At 48.1% G+C, this 26,173-nt stretch overlaps 1 protein-coding gene across 1 annotated transcript; it reads right to left on the reverse strand.

Annotated features, from left to right (window-relative positions):
* Positions 1-857: 857 nt before the first annotated feature.
* LOC149347567 (uncharacterized) lies at positions 858-25,772 on the reverse strand. Its single transcript, XM_089585615.1, has 3 exons — positions 25,315-25,772; positions 21,560-21,772; positions 858-953 (listed from the first exon to the last, which is right to left on the reverse strand). The coding sequence occupies exons 1-3, from the start codon at positions 25,381-25,383 to the stop codon at positions 891-893; spliced, it is 345 nt and encodes a 114-aa protein (XP_089441741.1). The 5' UTR covers positions 25,384-25,772; the 3' UTR covers positions 858-890.
* Positions 25,773-26,173: the final 401 nt, after the last annotated feature.

The following is a 26,173-nucleotide window of genomic DNA, read 5'->3' on the forward strand; positions in this document are numbered from 1 at the left end:
ACCTATGAATAAAGCTGTTTCATCTTGGTGGAGTTTGCTGAATTTCATCTTGAAGGAGCACAGGAGCACCTCGCTACCACCACGGCACCCAAGGTCAACAAGTCCACCAGCTCTTCGCTGGCGTACGCTGTCTGCCGTAAAAGGATACCGGAGCTTTTTACGTGCGGCACACCACAACAATAGGTAACAAAAAGGAAACGCCTCTTCGCGTTTGACATAATTATGTATTGGGCTGAATTAAGCCTCCTTGGACCAAGCCGTGATGTGATTCAGGTCTTGTCAAAGAGGTCTAAATGAAACTTGAATGTGGCGCCTTAAATAATATCATTCTCAGGCGGCGTAAACGAGACCTTCCTTGTCACCCTTGGACACGAACAGGTTCCGCGTGCTGCGCAAAACACGAAGTTCGCATGCTTGCAGAATACCGCTCAAGTCAAGAAAGGTCCATTTAAACATTTAGGTTTATGGTTTATGGGGGCTTAACACCCCAAGGCGACTCGGACTGAGGGACTCCTTAGTGAAGGGCTCCGGAATATTCAATCACCTTGGGTTCTTCAACATGCACTAACATCGCACAGTATATTTGCGGAAGGACAATCAGATTGAAAATACCATTCTTTGAGTACAAAAAAAATACCGCTGAGGATTTATTACCCTGCATGCAGAGTATATCAAAACTTCACTGTGTTTTCCGAGGGTTATATTCAAGCGCTTGGACCACTGCCATAATAAGATTTGTTCAGCGCTCGTCTATTTCCACTGATCACGAGGAAACGCGTCGGCCAGTCACATCCCCAGCTTGTGCGTCAGTCGTGCTCACCCATTCCTGTTCTAAGTATGCCTTTAGTCTTGCTGACGCTGCTTTCCTTACACCCACGTGAGGAATTCACTCAATGCTTTCCGTTGCAGGCTGCAGTGGCTGTTCCATCCATGCCGGCGCCGCTGGCGTGGTTCTGGACAGAAAGACAAAAGAAAAAGTTTGTTTGTCCCAGTAGCCCAAATATAAAAGCTCTTCGTGCCGCAGTGAGCCCAATCCTGCATGATGTATGATATAATGACACGCATGGAGCGTTTTGCGAACGTGCATATACACACTGCATGTAGGAGGCACCTCTGAAGCCCGAGCACCATATTTTCTGGTGTCTTCCCCGGAGGGTAGGTAACTTGAAAGCGTTGATATGTCTTCCAGAGGAAGGAGAGAATGCACGTTCTTTGATGGTTTAGACGGACAATGCGTTGTAGGGAACATTATGTGGTTTGTGTCAACTGGCATTGAATATATGGTATGCTACAGGTTATCGTAATGCTAGTCCAGAAGCCGCGTTGGCTCTGCTAGCTGCTGACCCGAAAGACGTTAGTTCGATCTCGGCCGCGGCGGTCGAATTTCGATAGAGGTGACATTCTAGCGGCCCGTGTACTGTGCGATGTCAGTGCACGTTAAAAAACCCCAGGTGGTCGAAATTTCCAGAGCCCTTCATTACGGCGTCCCTCATAGCCGGAGTCGCTTTGGGACGTTACACCCCACAAACGAAACAAAACCAAGCAATGCTAGTCCGACACTTTCTCGTAGGGAAGATCTGGAAAGCCATCTATTTTACTTAAGTGACCTGAACTCCGATGATGGCCACGTGTGTCGTCGTACTCCTAGACAAGCATGCGAGAAAAGGCTGTCCAGACGCAGTGGTGACCCTTAGGTTTAACATCATTTCACAACCCTGCCTGACAGCAATCTTCGGAACCTGTCAAGGATCGAAACAGTAGCCGGTCGTCACACGGAGTCACAACGTTTCTCTATGACTACTGTCAACTTGAGCAGCGTCAAAGGCTATCCTTTAGAGTAGGTACTCGCAAGCAGGCCCACAATAGTCGACTGCCGTCTCGTCTTTCTCTACGCGAAACCCGTGCGTGTCACTACAAGAAGGCGTGCGTGTCGCAGTATTGTGCAGTATTACAAGGCTGCTTTGGGTCATTACTGTGGCGTGTAGGAATGAATGGGCCCTTGCGGGAATCAAGGTGTGCCCTTGAAGCAAGGTACCATGTATCACTGTTGACATTCGAAGGTCCCTCTCGTCACATTCCTAGCCAAGGAGTAGTAGCAAACTTATCTACGAATTGAGTTAAAGTGGTTAAGGCTGAGCGGTACGGCGCTCAGTTCCCTAGACCAATTATTTCGCAGCTAAAATAGCAGCGAACTCGCATACACATTTCAGACCACGATGCTGAAATCGCGGTAGCCAGTATGTACGCAAGCAATTTTGTGGATACTCTGTCAAATAAGTGCTGAAGTCTGATGCTAGTTGTCCACATGATTTCGATTTTAGACAGCTTTATTTAATGCTTAGCATACCGTCAAATTCGATGCTGTAAATGTTTATTGCAAGTGTACCACCCAGTTGCTGTGCTGTGGTGGGAACCTTAACTGAAGGCTTCCGTTTAAAGCTTAACATTTTTGGAGGTTAAGCTGGAATGTAAGCAGATCATCCCTCGCTCTCTAGAACAGAGCGCCCATCGCTGGAGTTCTAAACTTAAGCTCCGCCTTACGGGGTAACGCTAGCATAGTCGATTAATTCCCATATAAGCAGAAGGTCATCCTCTACTCTAAATTCGTAGACCCGTGGGAGTTCTCGATGCACACGGCTCTTTGTGCAGTGCCATATATAAAAAAAAACCGCTTCACTGTATATTATTGCCAAGTAATGGTATGACTGCTGTTCTAGAGTGTGGTGCTCTCAGCATGCTTAGAGTGATCCAGTTCCGATAATAAGGCCCTTTAAGCTCTGGTTGGTTGGTTTATGGTGTTTAACGTCCCAAAGCGACTAAGGCTATGAGAGACGCCGTAGTGGAGGGCTCCGGAAATTTCGACCACCTGGGGTTCTTTAACGTGCACTGACATCGCACAGTACACGAGCCTCGAATTTCTCCTCCAAAGAAATTCAGCCGCCGCGGCCGGGATCGAACCCGCGTCTTTCGGGACAGCAGCCGAGCACCATAGCCACTGAGCCACCTTTATTATCAGCGCACAGTGAGGAAAAGAGCTCCTTCCCATTTCCCTAGCACAGCCTTGCTTCTAGCAAGAGAACGTACTTTTTCAAGAGAACGTACTGACCACATGTGGTCACCCGGCTCCCTACCTCCATTTGCTACATTTACTATCCTTTGCAAACAAGTACGGACGACAATCCATTTTCTATAGTTCTGCGCATATAAATTTCGTTAACTACATATTGTCACGATTATTACACGGCACACCGTTAGATACACAAGAACTGTTCCAGTCTGCCGAGCGGTCACCAGCAAGCCGGCGAAGCACTTCTCCTTCCTCGTCACAAGCGAGATGGCGGAGCACTTCTTCTTCGTCCACTACTAGGTAGTATCATTGCTCCCTCCTCTGCAAACATCGCCTCGATGCGGGCCGCTTTCATAGAGGGGAAAATGGGTTGGACACGGAAAGTTAAACACAGCTATCACGACATAGAACCGGTGGCACTCAGCGTCAAGTACAATCAGCAGGACGGTCGTAGTACGGCTTCATACGAACGACGTGCACAACATCCGGATGCGGTGGTCTGCGCGATGGGCAGCCTGGGGTTGTCGGGGAAACTTTGTACGTCACGTCGCTAATGCCGCGGAGAACTCGGTAAGGTCCGAAGTATCGGCGCAGTAATTTTTCGGACAACCCACGGCGACGAACTGGTGTCCAAACCCATACATGGTCGCCTGGTTCGTACGTAACAAATCGCCGTCTGAGATTGTAGCGGTTAGCGTCGACGTGCTGTTGACGGTGTATTCGCTGCCTGGCCAGTTGACGTGCTTCTTCAGCCCGCTGAACGAAAGTGGCGAGTCAAGATCTGGCTCTAGGTCACACTGAGGGTCGACGGGCAACATGGCATCCAAAGAAGTAACAAGTGGACGACCGAAGACAAGCTGGAAGGGCGTGAGCCGCGTTGTCTCCTCCAGGGCCGTATTGTAAGCGAACGTTACGTATGGGAGAATTTGGTCCCATGTTTTATGCTCCACATCCACATACATGGAGAGCATGTCGGCCAGTGTTCTGTTAAGGCGCTCCACCAAACCATTTGTCTGTGGGTGGTACGCTGTTGTACGCCTATGGCCGGTGTGGGTCAGATCTAGGACTGCCTGAGTCAAGCGGGCCGTGAAAGCAGCTCCACGGTCAGTAATGATAACCGCCGGAGCCCCATGACGCAGCACGATGTTGTGTACAAAAAACGTAGCTACTTCGACAGCAGTTCCGTTTGCAAGCGCCGTTGTCTCAGCGTACCGCGTCAAATAATCCGTCGCGACAGCAATCCAACGTTTTCCAGTGGATGACTTCGGGAAAGAGCCGAGTAGGTCCATTCCCACTTGTTGTAAAGGCGTCTTCGGAGGCGCTATGGGATGAAGAAATCCTGCGGGTTTTAAGGGAGGAGACTTACGGCGCTGGCAGTCGCGACAGGTTTTGACGTATATCCGCACTGATGGAAGTAATCTGGGCCAGTAGTACCTCTGCCGAATCCTCGCTAAGGTACGACTGACCCCCAGGTAGCCGGCAGATGGTTCGTCGTGGCAAGCGCTCAAGATATCAGGTCGCAACTGGGACGGGACTACGAGCAGAAGTGTTGCGGTGTTGCTCTCAAAGTTGCGCTTGTAGAGGACGCCGTTCTGCAGAGTGAAAGATTGGAGCCCACGAAGAAAAACACGAGGAACGCGGGGACCATCGCAGCCTTCCAGGTACGCGATGAGCGGCGCTAACTCTGGGTCCTCTCTTTGAAGCGGCGCCGTATCGGTTGCGCTAACAGCACCAAGGAAAGAGAAGTCTTCAGTGATTTCCGGGGAAGCCAGGTCCACTGGCGCGCGTGATAAACAATCCGCATCTTGGTGCTTCCGCCCCTACTTGTACACGACCGTTACGTCGTACTCCTGCAAACGGAGGCTGCACCTCGCCAACCGCCTTGATGGATCTTTTAGGCTGGCCAGCCAGCATAACGAGTGATGATCGCTGACAACGCGAAAGGGTCTTCCGTATAGGTATGGGCGGAACTTACTGATGGCCCAGACTACCGCAAGACATTCTTTCTCAGTCGTTGAATAGTTGCATTCCGAGCGCGAAAGTGTACGGCTTGCGTAAGCGATGACTCGTTCGGCGCCATCCTGCCACTGTACCAGGACCGCCCCAAGACCTACTTTGCTAGCATCAGTGTGTATGTCGGTTGCTGCGGCGTCATCGAAATGGGCGAGTATCGGTGGACGTTGCAGGCGGTGGCGGAGCTTCACGAAAGCATCCTCTTGGTCGCTTCCCCACAAGAAGGGTGTGTCCTCTCTGGTCAGCGCTGTTAAGGGTTCAGCTATTTTGGAAAAATCTTGGACGAATCGTCGATAGTAAGAGCACAGTCCCAAAAAACGTCGAAGAGTCTTTTTGTCAGTGGGACGCGGGAAACTGGAGACAGCAGCGGCCTTGTCGGGATCTGGGAGAACACCGCGCGCGCTGACAACATGGCCGAGGAAACGAAGCTCCTCAAAACCGAAATAGCATTTCTCAGGCTTGATCGTAAGTTGCGCACATTGGAGCGCCCGGAGCACTGTGCGCAGCTGCTCCAAGTGTTGCTCGAAGGTGGGCGAGAAAATGACGACATCGCCCAAGTATACGAGGCACGTCTGCCACTTGAGCCCGGATAAGACAGTGTCCATCATGCGCTGGAAAGTACGGCGCTGAGCACAGTCCAAACGGGAGCACCTTAAATTCGTATAGACCATCAGGCGTCACAAAACCAGTTTTCTCGCGGTCTCGCTCGTCCACCTCTATCTGCCAGTAGCCGCTTTTGAGATCTAAGGAGGAAAAGAACCTGGCATCACGTAGTCTGTCGAGTGCATCATCAATCCTGGGGAGCGGGTATACGTCCTTTTTGGTCACGTTGTTCAGTTTGCGGTAATCGACACAAAATCTCAAGGTGTTGTCTTTCTTTTTCACGAGGACCACCGGTGATGCCCATGGGCTTGTCGACGGTTGAATGACATCGTCGGCGAGCATTTCGTCCACTTGCCTTTTAATGGCTTCGAGTTCCGTCGAAGAAACGCGGTATGGGCGCTGGCATACGGGTGGTGTAGTCTCGTCGGTGATGATGTGATGCTTTGCGACGGGCGTACGACCGACCCTGGAGCTTGTGGCAAAACAATCCGCGAAGTCGGTTATAAGCGCCGAGAGGAGAGCCTTCTGCTCAGGCGCCAAATCCGGATTGATTCTGACGGACGGAAGGACAGGACATGGTGGAGCCTGGTCTTGAAAGCTTGTCTCCAGGGCGCACACTTGAGGCACCACGGCGAAGTCATGCAGGAAGGCGACAGCCGTGCCCTTGGCGAGGTGCTGCAACTCGTTGGCAAAATTTCTAAGGACCACACTAGCACAACCGTCTTGTAGTTGGACGAGCCCGCGAGCGACGGCTACTCCCTTCTCGAGCAGCAGGGGTACGTGGCTATCAGCGACACCTTCGTAGTCGTGGAATAAATCGTTCCTTACGAGAACTAGCACACTGCAGCGGGGTGGCACCATTACGTCGTCGTCAACAAGTCGCAGAGCAGTGAAGCATGAGTCGTCTGTGTCAGTGCGCGCCACGGCCCGTTTAGTCGAGAACGTGACCCGTGCTTCGTGCAGGTCAATGACAGCACCGTTCGTGAGGAGAAAGTCGAGACCGAGGATCAAGTCCCTCGAACACTCACGGAGGACTACAAATTCGCCGACGTACACAAAACCACGGATATCGACACGAGCTGTGCACCTGCCGGCGGGGATAATCAGGTGACCCCCAGCAGTGCGAATGCTAGGCCGCGACCACCCCGTCAATACTTTCTTCAGTTGTAAGGCAAGGGCCAGACACATGACAGAATAGTCGGCACCAGTATCCAGCAAAGCGGTCACGTCGATTCCGTCATTTCTGACGCACAAATCGGAGGTAGCGCGTCGGATGCTGTCGCTACTCGCTCCCGGAGAAACATCGTCGCGTGGTAGTGGCGCAGGAGGATCTTCACACGTCCCGGCATCAGCGGCCTTGCCTCCAGAGGCCGCTGGAATCAGTTTTCCCGGCGTGGACTGGGAGAACGGCGTCCGGAGTAGCCTGCGGCTTGACGGGGGCTTGGAGAACGGTAGCGTCTCGGCGACGGTGATCGAGCCTCCTGGTGGCCTGACGTGATGTGGTTCTGGCGCGACGACAGATGGAATGCTATCTCCTGCGGTCGTTCCCCGTTCTGAGGGCACGGGTCGTCCGGCGCGAAACCACGCAGGCCCACGCGGCGGTATGGGCACGCCCTGTAGAGGTGACCCGCCTCGCCACAGTGATAGCAGAGGGGCCGACGATCCGGGGCACGCCACACTTCACTCTTTCGCGGTCTCTGATAGGCTGGCGGAGCGTCACCACGAGGGGAGCTCGACGAGAGCACTGCTGGAGTCGCGGCAGTGACGTCGTACCCAGGGGCCTGGCGCAGGATGGACGCATACGTGGGCCTTCCATCAGGCTGGCGAGGAACCTCGGAAATCTGGTGCTGTTGTGCTGCCAGGCGCACCTCGTCCCGGATGACTTCACTCAGTGGCGTGAAAGATGGCGTCTCGGACGGCGTACGGAAGGCCTGCAGTTCCTCTCTGACGACAGATCGGACCAGCTCGCGTAGAAAGGCCGCGTCGATACCGGGAGGCATGGAGATGGGATCAGGCCCGAAGGTGTTGACGTCGCGATTGTACTGGCGGGCTCGCTGTTCCAACGTCTTCTCCATAGTTGCCGCCTCGGTGAGGAACTCTGCCACAGTGCTTGGTGGGCTGCGCACGAGTCCTGCGAAGAGCTCTTGCTTGACACCCCGCATGAGGTGGCGAAGCTTCTTGTCTTCTGTCATGTTGGCATCCGCGCGCTTAAAAAGGCGAGTCATGTCCTCGTAGTACATGCGTACACTCTCGTTGTGGCGCTGTTTGCGCGAGTGTAACGCAGCTTCTGCTCGCTCTCGACGGTCTCCATTCGAAAAAGTGGCTTTAAGATTGCGGATGAAAAATTCCCAGAACGTAAACGAAGCTTCATGGTTTTCGAACCATGTCCGAGCCGACTCTTCAAGTGCAAAATAGATATTGTGGAGCTTACGGTTGTCACTCCAGTCGTTGTAACGGGCGACCCGTTCGAAGATCTCGAGCCAGTCCTCGGCGTCCTCGAACACGTCGCCATGAAACGACGGGGGTGTTCGTGGCTGATGACAGAGGATGTGCGCCGGGAGCGTGGTCTCAGTTGCCATGGCAGCTGGTGCCTCCGAAGGCCGGGGTTGCGTCGCCCTGGTTGCAGCCGGAAGGCGTCCAAATTCAGGGGACGCTCCACGGAGGCGGCGGCCGCGGCGCTGGTGAACTGGGGTGAGATCCGTATTGGTCGGTAGCCTACGCGGGTCTGGAAGCGTACCCAGCACCTCCACCAGATTTATCACGATTATTACGCGGCACACCGTTAGATACACAAGAACTGTTCCAGTCTGCCGAGCGGTCACCAGCAAGCCGAGATTAATCCAGAGATTAATCCGACACTGTGAAGAGCCCCCTTGCTACTGGGCCACTGCGGTGGGCATAGGAAAAAGAGCACAAAGAGCAGGGGGCCGAAATTAACCGGGACCCTTCAATGATGGCGTCTATTTTCCTGTTCCTTCCTTGAAATGCACTTCTACCTTCATCCCTTGCGTAAAAGCGCGGTTGAGGTGTGAGCCGAGAGGTGCATGGTTACTTCGCATTTTATTTTCTCATACGCACTTTATAGTTAATACACAGAGAAAAAAGGCAACAAACGAGAACAAGCTTCACTGACACACACGACTATAACCCAACTCAAACCTTGTAGCTCTTGCAGCCAAAGTTGTGCGCTTTCGCCCGACACTCTCAGCAAAGTCGCTAATGAGCGTAGCTCTAGTAACAACCAATCTTCGGCCATGTGGAATGCATCGGACCATAGATGGATTTGCTTGCCCGATTTTCGGGTTTTAGTATTTGTTTACGGCGGTGGCAGAACTAGTCAACCATCGTCGTCATCATCAGCAACAACAGCCAAGCAGGTTACATGCACCGCAGGACCGCTGTCTGTTCCCAACCATAACCATGCAATCCTGCCTTGCAGCCCTGTGACCACCTAGTCTGCAAACATCCTGTGTTTTGTAGTGAATTTGGGGCATAAGCAAATACAGCCATCCCCGACCTAATGCAAGGTTTTTGAATTGTGTAAAATATCTTAAGGTTTAATAAAACAACTCATATGAAAGGTTTGGTTCGTATAAAACTGTTAAAAAGACAGGAACAGCCTAAGAAAGATGCGATTGGAGGTGTTGATTATGAGATTGTGAGCAACTTTTCCATAAGTGACTGGAGTTTGGTGCATGAAAGAATAATGCTTGACTGCTATTTCAGGCATCATGAACTTTAAGGGATTTTCATTAACTTGAAGGACTATCATTTACTTGAAGGGCTATTTCATGATCTCGAAGGACTATCATGAACTTTAAGGTACCATGAACTTGAAAGATTATTATGAACTTGAAAGGCTATTATGAACTTCGAGCAATGTTTATGAGCGATGTTTAAGCGTTAGATTGCTCGTTGTGGGTTTTTGTTGGTTATTTCAGGCTATTTGCATAAGTTGCCGCTCTCGCTTTATTCTGTATTATAATCACCAAGTAATGGTAAAACTGCACTACTTGTGCAGTGCTCTCAGTGTGCTTAATGCTTTAGCCAATATAATACTTCTCTTCATTTTCTTGTTCATAATTTCCTCCAGAGTGACCAGGATGGCATAAAGCTCAGGCGCAAAAATCTATGCGCACTGTGGCAGACAGCTTTCCCCCACTTCCCTCTCGCTACTGTGCTTTCAACATAAGTGCGGTTTTCAAGCGACCGTACTCAACCGACTCCCTACCACACTGTGCTACATTTACCCTTTCGAAGGCAGCCCTGATGGCCATCCCTTTTCTGTTTTACTGCCGACATCAAGTGCGTACTCTTGATATAAGCATCGTTACTTCCCGTTTGTTTCATAAACTACTGCCTTTTATGCCCCTGGACGTAATTTCCAGTAGAGTGACTTTAATTCACATCGTGCTTTAGACTATTCGTGTTTCACCTGTTTGCACGTCCAACAAGACACCAACGTCCTCCACAATGTGAAGAGAAGCGGAAATGCACAGTCGACGTCAAAAGTAAACGGAAGGCGGCTTCGTCGCAAAAGTTTCATTTCTGTAAATCTAAAGCATAATGGTCCATGTTTGTTGGTGCACAGTGCAACTCGCACAATCGGAATTAGGCTGCACATATGTATTCACGGATGCATGATTTGGCGGGGCAATACTTAAATTTTTTGTTAATATTGTTCTCCATTTACCTCTGATGGCACCTGTACAGACAAAAGAAAGCTTGAAATCAGCGAAGGGTTCAAGCAAACGCCAAGAGTCCCCTATTGAAAAAACTCTGCGTGAGTTTGCACGAGAACAGTGATTTTTGTACGATCACGTTCATTTTGCACACGAATGCGCAGAAATTGCGCGTTACCTGTACGCATTCTGTGCGTCCTGTGTGTACATATGCGCGTGCTGTGAGCTGATAGACGTTCACGCACACTTTTTGTGTGTAAAAAATCGTGGACTCTCGTGGAGAACTCTCTGTACGTGGACATCTGCGTGCTGAGAGGGGCTTGCCGAAGCTGTGCGTGCTTATGTGCATACTGAGCAAGCTCAGTGAGGCTGCGTGTGGCCATGTGTGCGTTTGCTTGCTTAGTAGCAACTTGTCGAGACTGTAAAGGCCAATTTAGGGTGAAAGCAAACAAAGTTCGAGCATTCAGTTAATGATTACTTCTCAATAATGAGCAATAAGCTCACGTTTTGCTGTTTTATAATTTTCGTCTTGGCGTAAGTACCCATTAATCATTTTCAACTTCAGCAAACAAATAACCAAAAAATTATCTTTTAGTGCAAAATGGTTCCCTTCGATACTGCAGGGACCTGTACATGACAACATGCACACTGAGCAAGAACTTGTCAACATTGCAAGTTCATTGTAAAATAATGTAAAAAACAAGCTGCTAATGACTCTTACAGCATCCTTCAGTTCTTCCTTTAACCAATTCTGAAAGTTACAGATATCTTATAGATGCATGATGAAAGCCATCCAGAGCACTTATGTTGTTGCCCGTCATGCAGACAGCCATATTTCGAAATCAGAAGCAACACAACCATTTGTTGCTTGCACTGGAAAGGAGTCAATCAATGGAATAACTCTGAAAGGGCAACAGTGTTTGTTAGGTGCAACAAACAAGCTTGGGGATATAATCAGGTTCAATCAAACATGACGTGCAGAAAGCGAATTGTGAGCTGTAACAGGAATGTTACGAGGCAATTCCCAAAACCATTTCCAAAGCAATTTCCAAAGTCATTAGCATAAATTTACATACACGTAAAAAGGCCATGTAAGCCTACACGAAAAGACAGTTTTGAATTCACAGTTGGTGTCAAAAGTTCAGAAATTAGTGCCCTCTCTCAATTTCAGTGACAAATCACAGTTCGATTAATTAATTCCCAGTATGGCTCCAGAACAAATCCAATGAATCTCAAATGTGCGAAGTATATATACCACACATGTTGCCTGATTAGCACCAGCATTGCATGATGCATGACGAAGTATCACACTCTTCATTCTTCTTCAATCTGTTTCGAAATTTGCACTACCACAAAGACCATCTGGATGGACTATGATTCCATCATATTGCTGAGAGTCACATTCGGAGACCAAGAGCAACACAACAGTGTGCTGCACATGAGTGGATATAATGCACTGGGACAACTGTGCACAGTAAGGAACGCTTGTAAGGCGTCAGGTATTTGCTTGGGGAATGTAATCAAGTTCAGTCATGTTTCATGTGTAGAAAGGAAGATAAAAGTTGTAGCAGAACTATGAAATCCAACATCCAATACTGAACTTCCCCAGGTGATCTACGGACACATAAAAAGCACGAAAGGATAAGCTCAGCGGTACTGTTAAGTTTGATGCCCTTTGAGGTTTGACTTGCGCGTCTGTATGCAACCATCAGATACCATCTTGAAGTTACCAGAATGCCCAAAACAACTTTGTTGAACTGTTCTACTCTAAACTGAAATACTTTTCCTTAAAACATTTTTTTTGTGACATGCTGTGTAGCTAATTATAAAATAAAGAAAAGAAGCTGATAAAATTTTCTCATCTCAAACGTACTGATAAGTACACAAATCTGAGTGCTTTCAAGAGAGGTGACGCACCCGGTATTCAGTGTCCAGAAGCATACATAATGCTGCAGAATCCTATAGCAAGAAAATTTCTTTTAGTTGACAGATGGCTATGTCTGGTTACAAAGTCAATACCATGTAAGGCGCATATCCTAACCTGCCATTACATGAAGCTGCACGTGCTTCATAGGCTGTAACTCCGCCAATAACTGCTACATATTTCCCACCTCTAGCACGAGTGCGGAATCAATATACAGCATGGAAACAGCAGTTTTGTTGCTTTAGCTTCTTTACTATGCTGTTTAGGCAAGAGACGAGTTGAAATATTTGCATGGGCAGTTCTCGATTGAAGTAACGTAAAAAAACATCCGCACTCCTTTCTGCTGAAGCGACTGGTGGACCACTTTTGCATGTCGCATCTCGTATGACTTGCTAAGGGTCCAGACTGACACACGCACTTCGTCAAACCTTCACAGAAAACACTCTTCGCTTTTGCTATAAGCTCCGGCCACAGGCAGTAAGTGTCCCGTCACCGTTCACATCGCAAAAGAAGGCAGCGCTCGCAGGCGGTCAGTTTGAGCTGACAGCGACAGGCGTTGCAGGCACACCGCCGAATAAGTTTCCAAGGAAGCCACACTGTAGAAGGGCGCCGTCTTGTAATCGAAACACACCACAGAAACAATGGCCACTGTCGCTGCCTATGAGCCAGGCATTTTTGCAACGAAGTTAGCAGTGCAATAGGCCGAAAGGTTCGACTCATCAAACGACGGCACCGCACTGCTGAGCCTCATTATCGTTGTCGACCAGACATCCATAACACATATGCCCCGACGGATCGCTTAATTGGGAGCTGCTACCACTCTTGGATGAGAGCGCGCCCACCGGCAGCCCACACCGGTAATCCTTCTTCTTTTGCGATTCCAGCACAGTAACAGCGGCGCGCAAGACCGCCCAGCAGCAGCACAAGAAAACAAGCGAAGCTCACGGCGGTGATCTCAGAAACCATGCAGCATGTCGGATAGGCTTTGGATTTGACGCGCTAGACCATGCCCACTCACGCACGCACGCACGCACGAATGTACCGACACGCATATTAATGCATCCATGCGTCACAAATTTCTCAAGTTTTTAATGCTAATATGTGCACAAGAACTTAATTATTTTTGTAACGAAAGTTTCATTTGGTTTTAGTCCTTTGCTATCGCACTGCCCAAAAGCATAGAGCCCGAAAGAGACGACCTGGAGGAATGCCTGGAGGCGATGCCTTTCTAAACGGGCCGAAGGAAGCCGGAACTGGCCGAAGCGCTAGCCAACGAACGCAGCGTCTGGGGAGGGACAGCATGGCGGTCAGCGTTACTACGTTTGTCGTGGTCCTTTGTGGTGCCGAGGGCATGAACCATCGCTGGCATGAGCATTTGTCACTCTTCCGATATGTGATGTGCCGACAGCAGTGAAATTCGCTGGTGCGATGTACGAAAACGTGGTAAGGTGCTGAGTAAACCTGTGTTGATAGCGTGCGTCAGCGGGCTCGACGGATAGCGCGTCGTCCTTTGCGCGCCTTCACTGGAAACGCTATGCTGACGGCGGGGCTCATTTCCTCCATGGCGGAGCAGCTGGTGGGAGACCACTACCCGGGTGACATCTGGCATCTTGGGGGTAAGTTAATTTTCTTCGAACCTGTTCATTACTTCAAAGCCTTTGCGCACAACTGGCCACGTCAACACAGCTAGTACAGAGACGCGAAGACGCAGTGCCTATCGCGGCAGCACGCAGCGCTGAAAGGTTGTTTGCTGGCGGCACACGGGCATGAATGCGCGTGTAGTGTCAGTGGTCACACGGTCATGGTCAGTATGCCATGCAAATATGCACAGCTGATCCGATCGCGGGGTGCACGATATCGGCGCCGTACTGCCGCCGTACTGCCATTCATCTCTCGCCGAGAATGGAATATGTGCCCACCAATAGATCTTCGGCCCGGGCTTTACATTCTCGCCGCATGTTACGCTGTAATTGAAGTAACAGCGCTCGAGCAGTTCAACTACGTAGACTGCGATTCAGCTGTATGCGTTAGGATTGAGCTTCCTCCTCTTTCACTTGTATTTCACTTGTAATTTTATAAATTGTGTATTTAAGGTACGAAGCTGCATATGATCCAGCTGCGTTCGTACTTATAGCCGAGCCAGTGTAGTCGAGCCTTGAATAGCAGAAAGGTGAGATAAAAACAAATTGCTCTGAAGTTTTCCGCCTCTATTTTGGCATTCGCTTTTTCATACTTTCGCTCGGAGCTGAAATGGTACAAACAACTGCAAAATGCACACAGGTGCCCTAGCTCCATTTGCCCTAAATCCCGAAGTTGCAGTGAAATTTAAGGGTAATTGAGCCTTTAATATGTACGAAGAATAAACTTGATTGTTTCATGATTATAATGGCGCAAATAAATCTGACTTTGACTTAAATATGCTGAGGTACCTCTCCAATACCTTATTTGATGTTAAAGGAAAAAGTGTGGTTTTTCTGCAATTGGCACTATTAATTCATCATACCTGTGAGAATGTGAAATCAGCGCTAATCATGCCAGATTTCAAATTGAGGGACGCATGCAGAATTTGAAGCAAACCAGCCTTCTACTGAAAATATCGTTCTGCTGTGGTCTGTTCTTTTGAATGGTGGCATGTATTGTAGAAACGATGCTGGATATCGATATGCAAGTGATGTCTCGTCTGAGGCTAGCTTGTGAATGACTGCCGTGGTTATGAATTTCTTGTTGCCTGGCCCACTTCGAAATGTGGTTAAACAGTTGTGTTCCATTCTGCGACCGGCTCCTTTTTGTGCCTTGCACTTTGCCTTACATGCTTGATTCTAGTCCATTTTTTGCACTGTGCTGCTGTTAAATGTGTCTTTTTACCTTGCAGCAATCTCCACATAGCTTTACCAGCAATGCCTCTTCCAAGCTCTCCAGTATGGCTGTGCCAGCCTTTCACTTGGTGCTAGGATGCCCAGCAAGCAAGCAGGCTTTTGAGGTAAGCACTGAAGACATCTTCCGACACAAGTAGCTTTTATTTTCCGAGTCCACTGCTACTTGTGTGACCCCTCGTTATGTTGATTTTCGCAAGTTAGGTTGCCTATTAAGGGCTCTCTTTTGTTTTTCACCTGCTGCTGTGGCCTACTGCATTGGTGTTCGGCTACTGAGCCCAAAGACGCGGGATTGAATTGTGGTGGCTTCGTTTCGACAAGGCGAAATGCATATTTGCTCGTGTGTTATGCAATGTCAGTGCATGTTAAAGAATCTTTGGTGGTCGAAATTTATGCACAGCCCTCCTCTATGAATGGAGCTATTGTTCAACTTTGAGGCATTAAAGGGACACTGATGGCAAGCTGAAGTTGACCTGTGATGATGAAGTTCCGCATCCTAACCACAAAGACGACACTTTTTCTGAAAGTGGAGCTTTATAAGCCAGAGAAAGCAAAACATACAATTTTCATCAGCACCGGCTGATTTCGGAAGTAAATTGCGATGCGCTGACTCCGTTTTTTTTGGCACAGATTCCAGAGGCTAGGCTGAACTGCCATTCACCTCAGAACGGTTATCATGGAGTCCTTTGTGTAGACTTCATGAGTTCAAATCGAGTGGCGGGAAAATTTTTAAATGTAATTTTTGCGCCAATCATTGTGTTGATGGCCTTTGCGCTGCTGTCAAAACCGGGTTAGCAGTATGGTATCCCATAAAACTAGGTTCAGGACTTGCAGGAAGTGGTTTATCACATTCCGCTAGCTTGTGCAAGAAACTACTTCAGGGTTATGTGCAGGTGTCTTTAATGTGTTCCTGAGTGAGCACTAACTTGTTAGGGGGAAGGCAGCTTCTAATCTGGCACTACAGTGCCAATGTCGTGAGTGTAAATCATAAGATGACCAATCAGTGTGTACGCCTGATTTCTGTGACACTTCAGTGGTGTATAGAAGTGGTAAACAAATCTGTAAGGTATTTGATGCATATCTCCAAGGCAACGGCTGTATGAGTAGCGAAGCCATTAGTCAATCTTCAACGGAAAGAATTTTCTCTTTTAGATGACGTGCTTGTATATCAGTGACAGTTATTTGTTGTCCTGCCTTTCGCTGGTGTGGGTCATGTGTGGCGCATCTTCATGCGAGCCTTCTTTTCCTTCACAAAAAATTCAATTGATAGTCCAACCTGTTTTCTTCTCTTTTCCTGTGTTGCATCTTTTGGCTGGTTTTAAATCTGTAACTGAGCTCAGACCGTGATAATTACAGCCGGAAAACAGGGCTACTGAATGTGAGCTTGGCATACATGCGTACTGTATGTGTGAAAGTGCAGTTTACAATATTCAGAAATGCTTGATAGCCTTACAAGAATCTAAAATTTTGTTGGAATTCCTATTTGTTCTCTGTTCAAGTGTCGAGAGTTTTTCCGCTTCATCGTGTGATTAGAGCCACTTTGGTACTTAAGCTGAAATCTTTTCTTTAGCCTGCATGTTTCTCACTTTTGGGACAGAAACTTGGAGGCTAATGAAGAGAGTTCAGCTTAAAAGAGTATAGACACCTAATCTTGGTGGCATGTTTTCTTCGCTATAATGGTGCGGAAGACACTACTATGCATGAATCACCATCTGGTATTCGCGTGAGACCGCTAAAAAATTTATAATCAACTTTTTCTGCCATCCTGTTTCGGTGAACAATTTGACTATGGCTATGACATCAAAGAGAGGTTATAGGTCACGTGAGGCGTGGGAAAACTGCACTTATAATCGCTGCTTCATCATTTTAATTCGCTACAGCGCTGACGCCAGCATTCCTTAAGAGCCAGAAGTACCAATTGTATTGCAGTTTTTCATGCCTCACCTGATCAATAACCTCGCTTTGACATCACAGCCATCATTCAGCTGTTGAAACCGAAACAAATACAGCAGGAGAAAAAAATTTGATTATAAATTATTTAGCGGTCATAGGAGGATGCCATGTGGTAATCCGTGTATAATACTTTATGCCTTATTACAAAGAAAAAAACACGTGCCAAACGATAAGGACAGCAAAGTGAGCTATGGAAAGAAAAATGATAAGTCTAACTTTAAGAGACCAAAAGGGGGCGGAGTGGGTGAGGGAACAAATGCGGGTTAATGACATGCTACTTGAAATTAAGAGGAAGAAACGGGCCTGGGCGGGGCTTGTAATGGGAAGACAACATAACCGCTGGTCCTTAAGGGTAATGGAGTGGATTCCAAGAGAAGTCAAGCGTAGCAGGGGGCGGCAGAAAGTTAGATGGGCGGATGAGATTAAGAAGTTTGCGGGGATATGGTGGCCACACCTAGCAAAGGACAGGGTTAATGTGGAGACATGGGTGAGTCCTTTGCCCTGCAGTGGGCCTAGTCAGGCTGATGATGATGGTATGTGTCGCACCTGCTGCTTCGTGCTATCAGCTGGCCCATGCTTGGCCGACCAGACTATCCAAATTTGTGATGTGGGTTTTCTATTGCACCTGCATTTGTGTACACAGAGGACTTGAATGGTAGCAGGCGATGCTGTGCATGTGTTCACGCCACAGCACACATGACCCTCACTGAAAGCTTCTCTGCCTTTAGTAAGACAGCTGCATCAGTCTGGGGCATAACGTATCCCAGTGCTAGAGTATGAGAAAATTGCTCTGGAATTTTAATCTGGTATCAGGTAGCATAGCGCAAAAGAAGGCTAGCGCGGCTGCCTAATATTCTCTTGGGCAGCTGTGTTGGATTTTCAGTGCCTGTTAGTGTAATCCGTGAAAGTTCACTGTAACCCATTCGTTTCGATGTAAATTAGGAAGTCCGTAGAGCCCTGTACTTTTTAATGATAATAACAAGGTAATGCAGTAATTCAATTGTACCTGTTCTCTTTCAACACAGTAAAGTGCTGCTGGGTCGAGATCACAGTTTTACTTTGTAGGTGTGCTCAGGCTGTCATTATCATCATCATCAGCAGCAGCAGCAGCCTGACTACACCCACTGCAGGGCAAAGCCTCTCTCATGTCTCTCCAATTAACCCTGTCCTTTGCCACTTGCGGCCACTGTATCCCCACAAACTTCTTAAACTCATCCACCCACCATTTTTTCCTTTGTGTGTGTCATTTCGCCATTCTGAAAATCTATCATACAAATGGATTGATGCACGTAGTGTCAGGTGCGTAATGTGATACCACCAGCTCACCCCAAGCTGTGCTCAGATTTGCCTCATTGCTGCAGGAGCAATAAGGCAGGCTTGAGGCTGAGTGGTGCAAAAACATTATTTTTCAAGAATGTCTCTGTGGAAATTGCAATTAATCATGTGAATTTGCTTTCATTTTAGGAGCTGCACACAAGATGTACGCCTTTCCATGCTGATCATGCTGGCCAGGTACGCTTATGGTTACATTACTAGGTTGTTTTCATAATGGCAGTTGTGGATTTCTGTGTGGTTTTAAAACATAAATTGTATAAGTATTTGGCCTGCCACAAAAGTATAGTGGTGCATTCAAGGCCAGTGTTACAAAGGGATGTTTTGATTGCTGCAAGAACTTGAAGGCCCCTGTGTGGTCACTGTGGAAGGCCCGCTCCCTACTTAGGAATTGCTATTTGGGTTACTCAGTCATTTGGCAGAGGAATAGTGTATAGTGATAAGGGACGGAAGAATGCTTCCAACTAAAGAAAAAAATCCAGCAAGCAGTCATAGAAGCAGAAGTGCAAAAATGGCAAGGCTTTCTCTAATTTACATCGAATCTTTTTCACTTAGACTTCTTATTGCATACAACGGCTGATGCTTGGCTGACACACATATTTTCTTTAGGTATGCAGTAGGTCTCACATTCTTGTATGATATGGTCACGGTGCCAAAAAATGATGGTGGTGTTAGAAAACTCGGAATATAGAGGAATTTTATTGCTGACCTTATGGAGAACTATGGTAGCTGTGCAGTCGTTATAAATATCTTCCAATATTTTCACATAACACTCTTCTACACCCTGATTCCACAATGCCTGCATGGCAGCTGTGGTTCCACCGAGTCAATTGCTGTCTGGTAGTCAATGAAGGCTATATATTGGGGTTGGTTATATTCTGCCCATTTCTCTATCACCTGATTGATGGCATGAATGTGGTCTCTTGTTGAGTATCCTTGACATCTTCTTTCTTATGAATTAAAATAATGTTCGCATTCTTCCAAGCTCCTGATACGCTCGTGGTCACGAGGCAAGCGTGTACAGGGTGGCTAGTTTCTCTAGCACAATCTCTCCTCCGTCCTTCAACAAATCTGCTGTTACCTGATCCTCACCAGCTGCTTTGCCCCTTTGCATTGCTCCTGAGGCTTTCTTTACTTCCTCCCTCGTTACTGGCGGGATGTCCCATTGCTATGCTCTACTGCCTCTCTCCGTAACGTTCTGATTACATTCACTACTGTAGAGATTTGTGCAGAACTCTTCGGCTACTTTAACTATCTTATCCATATTGCTTATGACATTGACCTCTTTGTCTTTTAGCGCATACATCTGGTTTTTACCTGTGATTAGTTTCCTCTTTACTGATTTTAGGCTACCTTTAGAGCATGCTAGGTTTTCTCCATGTTAAACTTTCTTATGTTGGCTACCTTGCACTTATAAATAACTTCGATAGCTCTCCTAGTTCTATTCTATCTCTGAAGTTAGGCGTCCTCATGCTTTGGCGTTTCTTCATCAGATCTTTCGTCTCCTGAGATAGCTTGCAGGTATCCTCTCGAATGATCTGACCACCTACTTCTGCAGCACGCTCCAATGAATTTAAATATGTATTTAAAGATAACAGTTGAGGTGGGAGATTGAGCTTCGAGATTTGCACTTCAGCTCGGGAGTTATGCTACTGCTACACAGAATACTTGATCGCCGTAGAGATATTTCATCATCTGGCACCAAGCTGCTGTGGCGCCACTGTCACAGTTGATAATTTTGCTGGGAAGCTGTTGTAGCGCTCACACAGTTTTGATAAGGTGGTATTCATTGTTTTTGTGCTATTGGCAACAGTAATAATATGCTTGCTGCAGTGTTTTGTGGCTAGCCTTCTTTTTTTTTTAGTGAAATAAGTTGTACATTTCATGTTGAGTATTCTTTGAGCGATTAAATTGCTTTGATTTTATTCCTTCGTGTATAGTTGCGAGTGCTCCATGTCTGAGTGCAAATTTCTACCACTGAAAAGCCTTCAAAATCTTAATAGATGCCCACACTGTTCTAGGGACTCAGTGGCTATTGGAAATGCCCATTTAGCTGTATTCAAGTGCCACTGAGTTAATAGCCATTTGAAAGCCTTCAAAATGCCTGTGTGACACGGTTATTAGATTTTGTGCAGGTTTGATGCTGAGCAGTCTGCGTGCTTGAGTCGGGTTTTCCAGTGTCTGTATTTCAAACCTGAAACTTTTCGAAATCATCATTAGTTCATTAAAGGAAGAAGTACTTGTGCCCTTTTCTGGAATTTCCAGAAAACAGATTAACTGAATTTTTTTGCATATACTCCTACCTTTTTGCAGGTGCTGCATAGTGAGAACCTGTATCAAGACGCCAACCTGCTGGACTTGGAGAAACTGAAGAAATTGTTTAGCCACTGCGTGGCACCCATCATGAGGGATGTGGCATTAATAAAGCCAGTTAAGGTGACCTTATCTATGTCCTTTTGCAAGCATGCTACACACATGAGAACCATCCCACGAAGCACCATTTCTGCAAAGCTTGTTATCTCACAACATGCATGCTGAATGAGGCAGTGAGAGACAGATGAGGAGGCCTTAATGCAGTACATTAGCGTACCGTGTTGAGCAGTGATGTAGGAGCCTTGCAGCCATGCAAGGTATTATCGGCATCATGATGGTAACTCCATTAGACACTGTCTAGTGCTCTGTGAGCCAGACTCGGCTCTTGAACATTCTGGGACTCACCCTTGGCTCTCGGACATTCTGGAAGCCTCACCCGGCTTGCGCATATTACGCGAGGATGTCTCCTGCTGTACGAGCCTTACGCGGCTTGCGCACTTATGTGAGAGATGTCTCGCGTTTGCGAGCTTGCTCAGCTTGCGCAAATTATGTGAAATATGTCTCGCGTTCTGCGACCTCGTTCAATCGTCGCATTTTGCGTGGCAATAAACACGCAAAGATAGGCACGCAGAATTCACGCTCAATATTTTCAATAGGGTCAACATGGCACAACCGCAGATTTCCTACACAAAAGCAAACAGCCACGCCGGTTTTTCAAAGAACAATAACATCCTTAAAGAATTAAAGCCGCGACGTCTTCCACTGTGAGCCATATTTGTACGGAGAACCAGATACTCACCACAGTCAGGTTGCTGACTTGCTGCGCGGGCTGCCGTGGCAGGCATACCTGGACATGTTCTTCGAGCTGAGCTAATATGGAGCGGTGGAGCGGCGCCTGAGGCTCCATGTGCGAGACTGGAGCAGACCCGGAAACCGCAGCGCCACGGAGATCCATCAGGCGCCTCTGCTGGCTGTTTCCATGACAACGAAGAAACAGCATCACGTTCAGGATCTGCAGGCGAGCAGGAAAGTTAGCTCGCTCTGTAGAATAGGTACCTGTCCGTGTTGATGATTAAGGAAAAGCGACGAAACTTAAAACAGAGCACTTATAGCTGCCGATGAGTGTTTTCTAAAAAAATATTTCTGCGATAGACACTTCAGATAACAGCTTCAGGCAAACCGTGGCTGTGGCTCAATGGTTATGGCACTCTGCTGCTGATCCGGAATAAACACGCTGGATCCCGGCCGCGAAGGTCGAATTTCGAGAGGCGAAATTCTACAGGGCCATGCAATGTGCGATGTCAGTACACGCGAATGAGTCCCAGGTGGTCGGAGTTTATGGACCCCTTCACTACGGCGTCCCTCGTAGCCTCAGTTGCTTTGGGACGTAACACTCCATAAACCCATTAGGCTTCTTAATTATAACAAAGGCCTCTAGTGTAAAGTCTTCAACCTTAAAGCTTTGAAATGCCTTTGACCTAAGGGCCTTTACCGTGGTATCTGCGAGATTAGTAATTATTAGTAATCAAACATAGTTAATTAGCAGCCCACGATTACAGACTGATGCTTTCACTTTCACAGAACGTAATTAGTGGCCTCCGTAATTTTAGCGCCCACCGATATCACACAAGGCAGGCGTGTTCTGTGCAATCTTCACGAGTTCGAAATTATACCAGAGCTATGGCACCTGTTGCTTTATTCCTTGCTGACTCCTTTCAACGTTTCCCTCACGACTTGGTCATGGTGTCCACCAAGAAAATGATTTAATTTCAGCGGCTGTCCTCTCCTCAAAAGCAACTTTCAGATGCGCACAGAGTATTGACAAAGTTACTGCGCCTTTGCTAAAGAGAAAACCGATTTAACGTCAGGGTGGCTCAGTGGTTAGAGTTGGTTCAATCCGGCACGCGGAGGTCCCTTTTCTATGGATTCGAAACGCAAAAGACGCCTATGTGCTGTGTGATTCAAGAGCGCGTTAAAGAATTCCCTCATGTGGTCGAAATGGTCCCCCTTCTACTATGGCGCTCATTTTGTTTTCCCAATGGCGGCGGCTGTGCGCTCCGGCTTGGGCGTGCGGGAGGAATGGCGCCAAGAGCGCGCAGCGCGCTGCCTCGGCTGCAGAGCTGGTTACGAGGGACAACGACGACCCCGTCATGAGGGACAAAGCGACTAAGGTTATGAAGGAGATTAGTCGTGAAGTGCTCCGGAAATTTCGACCACCTGTGATTCTTTACATGCACTGACATCGCACAGTACACGGGCCTCTAGAATTTCGCATTCACCAAAATTCGACCGCCGCTTCGGCCTCTCCTCAATCGCGGTACCAATCTTTCGTCTTTTACTAATCAAGTTAGAGCCTGGCTCGTGGCAGGGATTCGAACCATTGAACTATAATGGGGGCTGCGCAAAACATCTTATCATGCGTGGCTCGGGTGTCCAAGAAGAAAAGTTAGCCCGTTACTGCGTCATTTCCTTTCCTCGAAAAAACAATTTTTGATTTGCACATGGGGCAAGGCTGGCTTGGTTTGGTTTGGTTTATTGGGGTTTAACGTCCCTAAGCGACTGAGGCTATGAGAGACGCCGTAGTGAAGGGCTCCGGAAATTTCGACCACCTGGGGTTCTTTAACGTGCACTGACATCGTACAGCACACGGGCCTCTAGAATTTCGCCTTCAAGAAATTCAACCGCCGCGGCCGGGATCGAACCCGCGTCTTTCGGGTCAGCAGCCGAGCGCTGTAACCACTGAGCCACCGCGGCGGGTACATGGCATCGCGCCGAAAGGTCTATGGCGTTCCGTGGACTCCCTGGCACCGCTGCAACACTATGTCGCGTTCTACTCTTAAAGGCGAAGGTTAAGCGTGAAATAGAGAGTTGGACGAAGCATTCATATGGTCTGGGACAAACTTACAAAAGCTTAGAAAGAACGCCAACCAAAATGAAAAACAACAACAACCAAAAAAACGACGTTCCGGCTCCCGTACGCGAGCCTTTTGGTCGGCTCGTCCTCCAAATTTTTTTATACCATTTAGTACATGACACCCATAAAATCCAGTTAGAAGGTACACAGCTACGAAGACAAGGAAGAAATCCCACAAAACTGAAACAAATATCAAAACAATCTATAAAACATATGATGACTATGCTGCTATCGTGCCTTCACTCTGTCGCTCGCCTTGTAGGCAGACGCCGTTCTGCGGACGGCGTTGCATCTGCCCTCTGAACAAGTTGTACCATCGCGTCGAACACCCGTCGCGTCGAACACCCAAACTTACATTACGTTTGTTCATGCTGCGTCGCGATACGATCAGAAGTCGAGAACGTCAGTGAGGATCCATGTAGGAAGACTTTCAGGGACTAGCTGAGACGCGACTCCCATAACGCGAAGAATCTTCAGACGCGGCACAGTTGCCCGCGTTCAGTAAGTCCTGCAGAGCTGTACCACACTCGGAACCTCACCCCTGGCTCGTGTCTTATGCATTAAAAACGTTGCCGCTCGATGACAACGCGTGACGATGTGGAAATGCTTGCTTTACAATGGCGTCCGTACCATGATTTTCAAATGGGGCGTCCTCGCCCATTGCGTTCGTCATCGTTAAAGGTAGATGAGTAGCTTTTCCTGCATAATAAATGCGTCTGCCCTAATAATAGAGGTGGTATCCGGACCCTCCTTGTAGCGACAGGCATGTTTGAAACTTCTGGTACCAACCAGTGAGACCACGGAACATCGGGTCGCCCAAGCCACGATAAGAACGCCGATGGCGGCTGCATGTTGAATCTCCGCATTACCGCCTACTGAGGCATTTCTAGAAAACTGTGTGAGATTCCTCGAAGAAAAGTGAAAGTCCTTGTTTTCGTTTATAAACGCTGACCTTCTCAGCTAGGTTCGCGGCGTGAGAACTCTTGGTTATTTTAGGCCTCGCGTCTGACCGTTGCCGCCGTGCCCACCCTCCCCGACGGGAAGTGGACGCCGCCGTACACATGCGCACCGTTTTACAGAATTTTGTTTTTCGGTTCCCCACAGAACTACTCTGTGCTTGGCCCTTTCCTTCCTATTTTCTCTCCATTCTGCCTTGAATTAAAGTCGCTTGGCTGTAATTTCTGCCGATGCGAAAGTAGGATTAGGGCCTCGCATGCTGGTCCTGATGAGACGCCGTCTTGTGCTCCGTGTAAGTAATCGTGTCCACGGATGCCGGCTATTGAAACGAGGCACCAGACATTAATTTCGGAATTTCACTTGAATATACTTGTAGCTGGACGGTCGGCTTCGTATATCCTCGTAGTCCTTTATGAAATTTGTGCTGCACGCTGGTTCTGCTTATCGATGTTCATGGATTTCGAAGTGATGCCTTTGCGCCGCGTTTCCCACAGAGAACGAACGATGCCTGCCAAGGCAGCCTCGAACACTTGAAAAAAAAAATACTCCGAGCAGTCACAACGAAGGAATGAAGACGAGGGAGCTACTTGAAACAGAACATCCCTGCAATGAATCATTTTGATCTCTGGTGGCGGCCAACGCTCAGGCCAGTCAAACAAAGAAAAATGAAGCAAAGGACTCACATTTGCTGTAGAAGTTGTGCAGACGAAGCTTGAAGTTGCCGTATGGTTGTAAGGAATACGAGTTACCATTATTTTGCAACGACTTGTGCCGTGCGACCATATTATGAAACTGGGGACTCATGTCGGTGCGGGTGGGAACGCAGGCCAAACAACCCGTCGTCGTCTACGTGGTGGAGGCGAAGGGATGGAGACGAGGTCCTAGGGTAGAGCGGGAGATGAAAGCCCCGTTATTCGTTGTTGTGACTGGGAGAAGAATGAAAAGGTAATTGCACGGGCCTGCCTACTGGTTCGAGACGAGCCACCACCGCTGCCGCGTGCAGATAGAGGAGAATCAAGAGGTCAGGGGAAAGAGAAAATGGAAAGAAACGACGCGCGTCGCAGCAACAACCGCGTCCACCGAAGCGGACACTGCTGAAAAAAACAGATAAGTGGCCAAAGCCGCGATCACTCCACCACTCAAATCGTCACCACCTCACCCGTTGTTGTTGTTGTTGTTGTGACTGAGAGAAGAATGAAAAGGAAATTGCACGGGCCTGCTACTGGCTCGAGCCAAGCCACCACCGCTGCCACGTGCAGATAGAGGAGAGTTAAAAGATCAGAGGAAAGAGAAAAAGGAAAGAAAAGACGCGCGTCGCAGCAACAACTGCGTCCGCCGGAGCGGACGCTGCTCAAAAAGAAGCGGCCGAAGCCGCGCTCGCCGAAGCGAGAACAGATACTCCTCCCTCACCCGTTGTTCGATGACGACACCATATATATACCATTTAGTCACGTGACATTTAGATAAGCCATTTACAAAGCCCACACCTACCAAGACAAGACAAGACTATCCACTAAACTCAAGAACCAGAACAATCAGTAC

This window comes from Amblyomma mixtum, chromosome 4, assembly GCF_055824585.1.
Source record: "Amblyomma mixtum isolate Tamu chromosome 4, ASM5582458v1, whole genome shotgun sequence".
Lineage (NCBI taxonomy): Eukaryota > Metazoa > Arthropoda > Arachnida > Ixodida > Ixodidae > Amblyomma > Amblyomma mixtum.